This window comes from Mytilus trossulus, chromosome 4, assembly GCF_036588685.1.
Source record: "Mytilus trossulus isolate FHL-02 chromosome 4, PNRI_Mtr1.1.1.hap1, whole genome shotgun sequence".
In the NCBI taxonomy this organism is placed as follows: domain Eukaryota; kingdom Metazoa; phylum Mollusca; class Bivalvia; order Mytilida; family Mytilidae; genus Mytilus; species Mytilus trossulus.
In genome coordinates this window covers 21,559,819-21,573,108 of record NC_086376.1, presented here as the reverse complement: position 1 = coordinate 21,573,108, position 13,290 = coordinate 21,559,819, and the positions used below count along the sequence as shown (strand labels likewise).

Genomic DNA, 13,290 nt, shown 5'->3' with positions numbered 1-13,290 from the left:
GTACAGAGAAAACTGACAAAGTCGGTATACGTTAGTTTCACGCCATAGGAACGCTTAGCAATCATTCAAAGCGCGTTGCATAAGTTTGAAGTACGTCAAAATACAAAGGTAAAATTGAGAAAGGAAATGGGGAATAAGAACTCAACGCCCGGTTAAGACTGGTGGCAAAGCCTTAAAGAAAGACATCCGGATTTAACAATTAGGAAACCAGAAAAAAAACCGGTGCCCTATGGTGCCGAATGTTGAACCGTCAAAAAGTTGAGGCTTACTTAGAGGCTTTTAACCTCAAAGATACAAAATCCAAGCCTCCGGATTGCTCATGTGCATCTTCTCAATACAATTATAGTCCAGCTGGTCATATTATTACTGGTGACCTTGGTATTGTTACCAATGAACAACTAAGAGAGTTGCTAGCCAAGGGACCAAAGTATAGAATCCCCCAGCCTATCAACTGGAAAAAGAATTTCAAGTTACTGATGGATGCAGTTGAGGACTATGCAAGAAAATGGATAAAGCGCGAACCAGACGAACCCGACCTGGACACTCTGTCTGAATGGATCAAAGCTATTCGATCATGCATTCAGAGGCGCATACAAAAACTAAGATGTAATATGAGTACTAGAGTTTCTAACCCTTTCAAGAATCCGGAGGTTGTGGATGCTTTATCCTCTTTGCATGACAAATATGTCGTTGTTCCGGCAGATAAAGCCTCCAATAATATTGTCTTCATATGTAAAAAACATTATTTGCAATGTCTCACTACAGAGCTTGGAATTGATAAAACTACTGGTAATCCTACATATTCTTTAACATCATTTACCAAGGATGAAATTTTACAAAATCATAAATGTGTCCTTCTTTCTTTTGGTATCAACATCAAAGAAAACGAAGAAAACTTGCCCTCATTATACTGGATACCTAAATTACAAAAAAACTCCATATAAAGAACGATACATAGCTGGGTCTTCAAAATGTTCGACTAAACATCTTTCTACAGTATTAACTACTATTCTTTCTACAGTTAAAGATGGGCTTCAAAAATATTGTCAGGAGATATATTCTACCAGTGGTGTTAACCAGATGTGGATTCTCAAAAATTCGAAAGATCTACTGCTTAACCTTCGATCACAATCTTTGCAATTTTGCAGCAACATAAAAACTTTTGATTTTTCTACGCTATATACAACTATTCCCCATGCTCAGTTGAAAGATCGACTACACCATCTCATAAAACAGAGCTTTTTCTATAAAAATGGGAATCGTAGATACAAATTTCTTGTTTTGGGATACAATAATTCATATTTTGTGAAGAACCACACTGAATCTTCCAGAAAATATACTGAAGATGATATTATTAAAATGCTGGACTTTTTGATCGACAATATATTTGTTGAGTTTGGAGGATTTATATTTCAACAGACAGTCGGTATTCCAATGGGTACTAATTGTGCACCCCTGCTGGCTGATTTGTTTTTGTATTCGTATGAAGCAGAATTTATTCAGAACCTTCTAAAAGACAAAAAGAAAAAGCACCTTGCGAAATTCTTTAATTTTACTTTCCGATATATTGATGATGTTTTATCATTGAACAACCCATACTTCAGCTAATACTTACATCTCATATATCCCAGTGAACTTGAAATTAAGGATACTACTGATACTAGTAGGACTGCTTCATACCTTGATCTTTTCCTCAATATTGACGTAGATGGACGACTTCACACGAAAATCTATGATAAACGGGACGATTTCAACTTCCCAATTATCAATTTCCCATTTCTCAGCAGTAACATACCCTCTGCCCCTTCGTATGGTGTTTACATATCACAATTGATACGTTATTCACGTGCTTGTTCACACTATACGGACTTCAAATACAGGAGTGTGCTCCTTACGCAGAAACTGCTCCAACAAAGTTATGAGGAGGACAGATTAAAATTGACACTCCGTAAATTTTATGGACACCATCACGAATTGGTGGATCCATATGATGTCTCTTTAACCAAACTAGCTAAGGACATTTTTACCACATGGTAGATTGTGGTTTGTCATTATGTCGTCTAATCTTTTGATTACCAATCGCGACTTATTCCCGATTGTGACTGTTTTGCTGAATGTGAATTCGCATTACTATAAGACGTGTTTCTGTACTTGTTTATCCCAAATTCATGTATTTAGTTTACATGTTTAATGCTATATTTGTAATTCTCATCGGATTTTGTCAAATGTGTTGTCGTCTTTTTATTTTATTTAGGTGTTACGGATAGAAAAATTAATCACCGCCTTTATTAATTATATTAAATTTTGAACGATTATTTACGTTTGAAGTTGTATTCATAACAAACTGGAAATATATATATATTACAGTTAATTGCTATTAATAAGTATTGCAATATGCATTTTGTTTAAATGAATTATCAGTATTTAGTTCTAATATAATCTTAAATCAATCCTAATTCTATCTCACTTTAATAGTTTTTCATATGTGACGTCATGCTGTTTCTAAATTTCATAAATTCAAATGTGGCATAACGTGTGTGCCGTTTCGCCATCGTATGTGACGTCACATTTTTTTAATTACGTTGACGCCTGGACTGATTCGGTTGTGTCTATTCTGTGTTAAACTTTAATAGCATTATGTATTCGGGTTCAGTTTTCTGTAATTAGTTAATACTTCAGTTTCATTATGTATATATCTTTCATATTCATTTGTTAAAAATTACTGTTTGCAATAGCATGAATTGTTCTATATAATAAGGATGTTCTTATCCCGGGCATAAAAACAATGCCGTATTTGGCAAAACCTTTTCAACTTTTGATCTTCAGTGCTGTACAACTTTGTACCTTTTTCACTTTCGATGTTTTATATCTTGGCGTTATGTATTCGGGTTTAGTTTTCTGTAATTAGTTAATACTTCAGTTTCTTTATGTTAACTCTTTCATATACATTTGATAAAATTTACTGTTTGCAATAGCATGAATTGTTCTATATAATAAGAATGTTCTTATCCCGGGCATAAAAACTTTCAACTTTTGATCTTCAGTGCTGTACAACTTTGTACTTTTTTCACTTTCGATCTTTTATATCTGGGCGTCACTGTTGATTTTTGTGTGGACAAGGCGCGTTTTTTTGGCGTATTGAATTTTAAACCTGATGCTTTTTGTTATCTATTAATCATGTTTTTCTTTGTCTAATATGTTCTCCTATTTATTTGTATTGTAGTCCTGTAATATTATGTTGTCATCTCAATGTTATATTTAACTTTGCCATTAAAGTGCGAGGTTTGGCATGCCACAAAACCAGGTTCAACCCACCACTTCTATTCCCCTTTTAAAGTGTCCTGTACCAAGTCAGGAAGATGGCCATTGTTATATTATTGTTCGTTTATGTGTGTGTTGCATTTTAACGTTGAGTCGTTTGTGTTTTCCCTTATTTTTGAGATATTGCGATAAGACGTGGCACGGTACTTGTCTATCCCAAATTCATGAATTTGGTTTTCATGTTATATTTGTTATTCTCGTGGTGTTTTGTCTGATGCTTGGTCCGTTTCTGTGTGTGTTACGTTTCGGTGTTATGTCGTTGTTCTCCTCTTATATTTAATGCGTTTCCCTCGGTTTTAGTTTGTTACCCCGATTTTATTTTGGGTCCATGGATTTATGAGTTTTGAACAGCGGTATACTACTGTTGCCTTTATTTACTTCCAAGATTTAGGATTAATCCTAACACAGAAAAATCTGTTAGAGAAACCAAAAATGATATGGAATATGGATGAATCTGGAAAATCTTTCGAACATAACCCGGTGAAAGTAGTGGCAGAAAAGGGGGCAAAAAATGTACCAGGACGCATAAGCGCTATCAGCACACATGTGACGATAGTTGCTTGTGTCAATGCTATAGGGGATAAGATGAGTCCTTTGTTGGTTGTTAAAGGTAAAACAGAAAGATCGATATTTGGTTTCAATACACAAGAGGCTCCATCTGGGACCATGTGGGATTACCAGGAAAGTGGGTGGATGGATGATAGGATAGGAGAAAGGTGGTTTAAGGAAATATTTTTGAAACAATGTGGTAATGATCGGCCACATATTCTAATTTTGGATAGGCACTCCTTACACGAATCATTGGCACTAATACAAGAGGGAATCAAAGAAGATGTTGTTGTTCTGTCACTGCCGCCGCACACAACACACTATTTACAACCACTCGACAGAACTGTATTTGGTCCATTTAGCAAACAATATGACAGAGCGTGTTCTGAATTTCTACAACAGAATATACTGCACAAAGAGGACAAGTGGACTTTCCCAACTTTGTTCCATACAGCATGGAATTCTGCATTAACCAATGAAAACATCAAAAGCGGATTCCGAGCTTGCGGAATTTACCCCTTCAATCCGCTAGCAAATTCCAGAGTGTGCTTACCTTCCAAGTGAGCCCTCCCAATATACTTAACAAAGCAACTCGGTCATGAAATCGACTGAAGCTGAATTGCCGAGCACCTCTGCCTCTGTCTTGGGGACGTCAACGGAAATTGAAGCTATAGAGACAATGGTTCCATCTGGTGATGGACCGGTTTCAAATGTCAACCATAGCCAGATATTAACACTTATTGCCGATATTACTGATAGTCTACAACAACCTGAAATAGACGACCCGCAACATCTACTAGAGTTTATATTACAAAACAAAATTGAGGTAGCAGCTACTGCAAATGAGGAGGGAGTTGCAGCAGTCTCTGATATGTGGAATGCAGAGGTGACCTCTTTATTTCTACCGTTCAGCAATGTAAGTGAGAATAAACAAGAACTATCTTTAAAAAAGATATCCGACGTACTTAAATTTGAGTATATCTTAAAACTATCATTTCGATAATCGTCAGAAGCACAATGACTTAATGATGCAGGACCTCTTTAATAAAATCTCCATCTGAATGTTACTACAAGAAATACTTTACTAAGTCTACTAGTTATATTAAGGCAATATTGTGATGACACCTAAAAAAATTATTTGTCAAAAAATCTAGTGCAAATAAAAAGAAACAAATATACATTTACTACTGTTTACATTAAACTTAATTCATGGTTAACAAAGCTAGAAACTATTGGAAGTATAAGTAGTTTCTTTCTGTTTACATTCACCAAAACCCCGCGGAAATCTCACATGCGTAGGTGCGTTTTAAAAGTCATGTACGTTCGTACAACAAAGTTTACATTAAAAATTATATAATTATATAATTGTCCCGAATAAACAGCTGTCATGGATGCAAAGGGCTATTGGAGAAACAATTATTTTAATAAATCTTTGTAAGATCTAGTTCAAATATTTATAGTTTTTCACTTGCTTTCCATCACGATATAATTTTCGAGACGTTTTTCAAACACAACCAAATCACCCTGCATGACATCATTTTGTCCAATCACAGAAAGGATTTTTGAGCATGCGTAGTCTGTTGCCATAGTGAAGCGTTTACAAATAGGAATACAAATGGCTAAAAAAATCGTCCTTGTGGTATTGCGTTCTGGTTAGATACATGTAAATTAAGAATCATCTCATGTGTGATATCAATTACCTAATCACTTTATATAACTTATCCCGCCTTCCGAATGTATATATTCCCGTTTGAATGGTTTTACACTTGTATTTTATGGGTCCTTTATAGTTTATTGTTCGGTGTGAGACAAGGCTTCCTGTTGAAGGCCGTACCTTGACCTATAAATGTTTACTTTTATAAAGGGTTACTTGGATGGAAAGTACCACTCATACCACATCTTCCTATACATACAGAACAGCACGACGTATGTCACCTGTGGAGCAGAATAAATGTTACATATCGAAGCCCATCGTTTCTGTTGAGTTTCTTGTTTTTTTTAAGCTGTTCTGAAGAGTTCTGACTTGCTTGTCCTTGTTTGTTTTTCGGTATTTTTTTTGTAATGGATTGGTTTTTTTCGACTTATAGTTTGGTCTTTATTCTCTTTTATACCGGTAGTATATCAATACCGTGTCTCTTTCGAATTATGATGTTGTTTTTTACACCCAAAAAAGTATCATGACCTTGAAAAGAGTCATATCTTCAAGAATAGAATTTTAACCGAAGAATGTCAGTTTGTCTGGACAAATATCGGTATCCAATTTGTTTTTCTAATTTATTCCACTGTATTAGCGCACCAATTGTCGGTATTTCTGCATGAACTAAAGGTTATCATGATATATTGATCAAAAACAAAATCAGGAATAAAATATGTAATATTACAGTTCATACTATAAAGCTCCTTCTATGATGACTTATTTCGGTATATGCAGGCTACTTGTCTAATTAAATACACAAAAGCCGTTAATTTGAAATCATCAACATCTTACTTGTACAAGTATAACTTTAAATCTTTTAATACATGGATGAACTTATTCATCACTGTACCGGTAAAGGTACCAGCAAAATGAAATTTACACCTATGACACCAGTAATTTTACAACAAAATCAAGACGATCAGAAACAGCCAAATTTTGAAGAAAATTAAACAACATTGACTTTGAATAACAATATTCATTTTCAGAATATTGTATAGGATTAAAATTCATTTATTCACTTATTTGTCCAATGTTTGTTGATCAGGTAAGTTGCAAATACTAATTATTCCAACTTGGGTTTTTTGCATTTACTAATTTTACATTGATTGCTCTTTTTTAATACTTGTTCTACTTTCTTCATTTCTCTTTCAGCTTTTTTTAGTTTGTTTTCAAGTTTTTTGTTTTCCTTTTTTTGGGCAAGCAACAGTTTTTCTTGTACATCAGCAAACGATGAGATTGGTGTGACGTAGTCTTTGTCTTTTTGACTTCAGTGGGGTTTTGCGACGTAGTCGGTATAGTTTCGGTTTGTGCACTTTGAACTTAAGGACGCTTCACTATGGCAACAGACTTCGCATGCTCAAAAATCCTTTCTGTGATTGGACAAAATGATGTCATGCAGGGTGATTTGGTTGTGTTTGAAAAACGTCTCGAAAATTATATCGTGATGGAAAGCAAGTGAAAAACTATAAATATTTGAACTAGATCTTACAAAGATTTATTAAAATAATTGTTTCTCCAATAGCCCTTTGCATCCATGACAGCTGTTTATTCGGGACAATTATATAATTATATAATTTTTAATGTAAACTTTGTTGTACGAACGTACATGACTTTTAAAACGCACCTACGCATGTGAGATTTCCGCGGGGTTTTGGTGAATGTAAACAGAAAGAAACTACTTATACTTCCAATAGTTTCTAGCTTTGTTAACCATGAATTAAGTTTAATGTAAACAGTAGTAAATGTATATTTGTTTCTTTTTATTTGCACTAGATTTTTTGACAAATAATTTTTTTAGGTGTCATCACAATATTGCCTTAATATAACTAGTAGACTTAGTAAAGTATTTCTTGTAGTAACATTCAGATGGAGATTTTATTAAAGAGGTCCTGCATCATTAAGTCATTGTGCTTCTGACGATTATCGAAATGATAGTTTTAAGATATACTCAAATTTAAGTACGTCGGATATCTTTTTTAAAGATAGTTCTTGTTTATTCTCACTTACATTGCTGAACGGTAGAAATAAAGAGGTCACCTCTGCATTCCACATATCAGAGACTGCTGCAACTCCCTCCTCATTTGCAGTAGCTGCTACCTCAATTTTGTTTTGTAATATAAACTCTAGTAGATGTTGCGGGTCGTCTATTTCAGGTTGTTGTAGACTATCAGTAATATCGGCAATAAGTGTTAATATCTGGCTATGGTTGACATTTGAAACCGGTCCATCACCAGATGGAACCATTGTCTCTATAGCTTCAATTTCCGTTGACGTCCCCAAGACAGAGGCAGAGGTGCTCGGCAATTCAGCTTCAGTCGATTTCATGACCGAGTTGCTTTGTTAAGTATATTGGGAGGGCTCACTTGGAAGGTAAGCACACTCTGGAATTTGCTAGCGGATTGAAGGGGTAAATTCCGCAAGCTCGGAAACCGCTTTTGATGTTTTCATTGGTTAATGCAGAATTCCATGCTGTATGGAACAAAGTTGGGAAAGTCCACTTGTCCTCTTTGTGCAGTATATTCTGTTGTAGAAATTCAGAACACGCTCTTTCATATTGTTTGCTAAATGGACCAAATACAGTTCTGTCGAGTGGTTGTAAATAGTGTGTTGTGTGCGGCGGCAGTGACAAAACAACAACATCTTCTTTGATTCCCTCTTGTATTAGTGCCAATGATTCATGTTAGGAGTGCCTATCCAAAATTAGAATATGTGGCCGATCATTACCACATTGTTTCAAAAATATTTCCTTAAACCACCTTTCTCCTATCCTATCATCCATCCACCCACTTTCCTGGTAATCCCACATGGTCCCAGATGGAGCCTCTTGTGTATTGAAACCAAATATCGATCTTTCTGTTTTACCTTTAACAACCAACAAAGGACTCATCTTATCCCCTATAGCATTGACACAAGCAACTATCGTCACATGTGTGCTGATAGCGCTTATGCGTTCTGGTACATTTTTTGCCCCCTTTTCTGCCACAACTTTCACCGGGTTATGTTCGAAAGATTTTCCAGATTCATCCATATTCCATATCGTTTTTGGTTTCTCTAACAGATTTTTCTGTGTTAGGATTAATCCTAAATCTTGGAAGTAAATAAAGGCAACAGTAGTATACCGCTGTTCAAAACTCATAAATCCATGGACCCAAAATAAAATCGGGGTAACAAACTAAAACCGAGGGAAACGCATTAAATATAAGAGGAGAACAACGACATAACACCGAAACGTCATACAAACAACTCTTTTTTAAATAATAGTTATCAAAAGTACCAGGATTATAAGTTTATACGCCAGACGCGTAAATGTGTTTAGTTCCAATGCAAAGACCCTATAAGTGAATCAATATTAAAGCCAAAATATGCAATCTTCAATGACCTGACAACAGTATTGTAACTATATCCCTGCTCAATAAGTCTGTTTAAAGGTTTTGTAAGCTTTTGAGGTGAATACTGACATTTTTGTGCTTCAAGTTGTAAAGAATATTACCATAATTTTATTAAAAGATTGAATGTGACATATCTGAACGTATAAGGCCGTGTTCACATTGACCTAAACTCGGTGTTGTGTTAGTGTAACTCACACATAAACTAAACATCATTACGTTCTCATTGATAAAACACAATGTTTACATGTAGTGTAAATCATGTTTTGTCTACATGCAGTCGATAGTCGATGTAGGCATTGTGTAGGTTAAGTGTAGACTAAACTAGGCATTCAGAACTTTAATTTTCCCATATATATATTTAAAAAAGAAGCGATTTTTATATAAAATTGATACTTATAACACTTATTAATAAAGTTCTTTGAAGAAATATTTGTATAAACTTGATATATTTATTTGTTATAATTTTTTTTACGTAGCCTTATTAACCCCTTTTAAGACAAACAAGACTCATCCATCATCATTGCCGAACACATAATTCATTTGAAAAGGTCTTCCCAAATCGACTTGACGTACACACTGACAGAAATATTTGCCACTGGTCTTTACTCAATCAACGATTCACTCATAAATGCAATACTGAAAAAGGGTGAGGCTAATTGTTTGTTTGTGCAGTATCTCAAGTCCGTTTAAATACAGCTAGAAAAAACTATAACCCCCTCTTTTTGCTAAGGCAGCAACCATTTGATTTTCGGGGGGGGGGGGGGCATCCATAGCCCCCCCCCCCCCCCAGAAAATAAATCAAATGGGTGCTGCCTAAATGTAAATACTCCTTGGAGAAAAAAAAAACTATTTGAAACAAACAGAAAAGATAGAAATGTAGTGATCCTTAACATAGCAATTCTATGTTTTCGTCTGGTCTGTAAGCAAGCTAAAGCAGCCTACGTTTTTAATGCGTAATCGAGACATCTTTTTTTCTCTGGCGAAAATTTGTATTTTTTTTATTTTTTCTATGGTACCAATTCAATATTTGGCACTATTATACACAACAATATACACAATTGAAACGAAACATAATCACTGTTGTTGCAAAAATCAAGGTTTCTGAGCTATTTTAAAAATCGAAGCGAGACGCTTTTAACATTGCAGTATAACATACAGGCTAAAATGGCTGAAACGTGAAATTTCCAAAAGTCGTGTCGAAAATTGTTTTACAAGGTCATTAGAAAAACAGGTTGACGGGTTAAATTTAAAACATGAATGTCCAAAGAAAAAGCAAGTCCAAACCTTGTATGTGTAGTCGTTAAACTCTAGGTTCCCACGTAAAGTGAAAATGGCCCCATTTCAAGAAGAATTACCTCACGAAAACACGAACAATTGACTAAATTCGCGTCCATTGTTTTGATTTTGACCGCCTGACAACTTTACGGAAATACCAGAGTGCCGATAAGGTAGCACTCCATAGTTAGGTGTGTAGTTTCTCATTTTGGCCCATGTGGATTTTTCAAATACGAGGGCTAGTGTGCAATAAAATTCATTTTTGGATAGCTGAGTATTAAAATAGCCTTTGTATTGGGTTTATATGAACAGCAAGGTTATGTATTGTATGTAATAAAGGCTGTTTTCTGTATGACAGTCCGTATTTGGATGTTCCTACCATACATTGGTCTGGCAATTATTGTAATGTTTTTTTTCCAACTTTTTATGGCACGAACTTTGTGATTGGATTTTACGAAAAAAATGAGGCGAAAGACACCTATTTTTTTTTTTGATCATGAGGAAGATTTAGGAAAACAGTTTCTAAAAATGTATCACTCAAAGGCATTGAAATTCTAGTTTGATCCAAATTTTGGGGGGAAATGTGAAATGTTCACCCCCCTTTTTGCAATAATATATTTTATGGGAAATAAATGCAGAATGTTGCCATGGATACACATAAAAGGAATTTAACATTTGAAAATCAAATATATAGAAGATACTAATTACATACATATGCACATGTACAACACAAACAGTTCGGTTAATGTATTAGAAATCCAGGAATAGGAGATGATAAAACATTTTGTGGCTCATTTTTAATTTTATTTTCTAACTGTGGAGTGCTACCTTATAATCAAGGACTCTGTGACGGGCAACGTATACTATCCGTGTTTTAAAGATTTTAATTATATCAAGGCAGTCCAGTTCAAACTATTATCACGTGGAACAATTCTCATTTACATATTATGAATATTGATTAGCAAAAGCGTTTCAAATTTCTGGTTATGAGTGAGAGGTTTACCTACTGTAGCTACATGTATATACAAATCAGGTTCAACATGTTTAATCCACCATTTTCTACAGTACATAAAGAAAATGTCTGAATGAAGTCAGGAATATGGCAGCTGGTATCCATTCGTTTAAGTGATTTATTTTGCAATTTAATTACTAATTAAATTACTAATTAAATTGCAATAGGGATTTCCGTTTTTAATATTCCTCGGGATGCAGTATTTTTGTCATTTTACTTTTTTATTGATGGATATTTTTTAGAAAAGAAATCAAATTTAGTTACTTTGATTTGTCGTCTTGTGTGATATATATGAGATTCAATGATTGACATAAAATTACATATGAAAAACAATAACAGAAAGAGAACTATAGCTTTGAACTATATGGCGTTAATACAATAACATACAGTGACATATACTAGTAACTTAAAAACAATCTTGTCGAAAGGAGTGCATGGAGTACGGAAATATTTTTAAAAATTAATACATTTGTTGTTCATAGTACAATATGCACATTTCAAAAGAAATTAAATAAATATCATAACATTTTCTTGATAGGGGAAATTCGCCTAATTGCGGACAGTTTCTGTATTCCCCAGAACCGAGAGTTCCAGTACGATAATTTCGGACAGGTAGATGGTACAAGTGCATCTATAGTCTAGAGGGGTTGCAAATGGATGATTTCCCTCTATTTAAAGCTCGTTTAATTTCATTGGTTACTTTTATAATACTTGTACAGGAAATGATTTTATCTTTTACATAAAATAAATGGGGTCTACCCACATTAGGAAGAACTCATTGAAATCTGTCCCCACAAAAAATAACCCAAAGAAAACTTGTTAAAGGATAAAATGTTTGTTAAACTTATTTTAGATTTAAAAAAAAAATAAAAGGCTGCAAAACAAATGAAAATTATACTGCTGGTTTCACATGTATCTTTCATTATACATGATACTGCAAAGTTACACACAATACGCCTCATTGGCATCAGGACGCCAATCACTGGGTCCAAACCGTATGGTAGTAGTAGTTCCCGAAGTCACGGTGTCAATAGTGGGATACAGTTCAAAATTTTGGAAAAAAACATTACAATAATTGCCAGACCAATGTATGGTAGGAACATCCAAATACGGACTGTCATACAGAAAACAGCCTATATTACATACAATACATAACCTTGCTGTTCATATAAACCCAATACAAAGGCTATTTTAATACTCAGCTATCCAAAAATGAATTTTATTGCACACTAGCCCTCGTATTTGAAAAATCCACATGGGCCAAAATGAGAAACTACACACCTAACTATGGAGTGCTACCTTATCGGCACTCTGGTATTTCCGTAAAGTTGTCAGGCGGTCAAAATCAAAACAATGGACGCGAATTTAGTCAATTGTTCGTGTTTTCGTGCGGTAATTCTTCTTGAAATGGGGCCATTTTCACTTTACGTGGGAACCTAGAGTTTAACGACTACACATACAAGGTTTGGACTTGCTTTTTCTTTGGACATTCATGTTTTAAATTTAACCCGTCAACCTGTTTTTCTAATGACCTTGTAAAACAATTTTCGACACGACTTTTGGAAATTTCACGTTTCAGCCATTTTAGCCTGTATGTTATACTGCAATGTTAAAAGCGTCTCGCTTCGATTTTTAAAATAGCTCAGAAACCTTGATTTTTGCAACAACAGTGATTATGTTTCGTTTCAATTGTGTATATTGTTGTGTATATTTATTTTCTGCCCCGGCAACCAGTCTATCACTTTAATAAAAGTTAAAAGAGATATTTTTTCAAAATTCCCAATCATTTCAATATAATTTCCGTGACCCGTATCCGATTTCTTTAGTATAATATGCAAAGTGGCGTTGATTTCTGGATATATATATATATATGTCGTATGACAGTGGCATCAAATTCCAGTACTGTATAACAGAACTTTATGTTAGTTCTTATGAATTCGCACTATTATAATTAAAAAAACTGTCTCGTATTATACCTATTATACCTATTATTTCAATATCTTAATGTTGAAGTGTTAACACTATTCTGAGACTACTATAACGTTATA

The 13,290-nt window shown here is 34.4% G+C and overlaps 1 protein-coding gene across 1 annotated transcript; it reads left to right on the top strand.

Annotated features, from left to right (window-relative positions):
* Positions 1–239: 239 nt before the first annotated feature.
* Positions 240–4,434, top strand: LOC134716491 (uncharacterized). The gene is made up of 2 exons (XM_063579496.1): positions 240–789; positions 3,707–4,434. The coding sequence occupies exons 1-2, from the start codon at positions 240–242 to the stop codon at positions 4,432–4,434; spliced, it is 1,278 nt and encodes a 425-aa protein (XP_063435566.1).
* Positions 4,435–13,290: the final 8,856 nt, after the last annotated feature.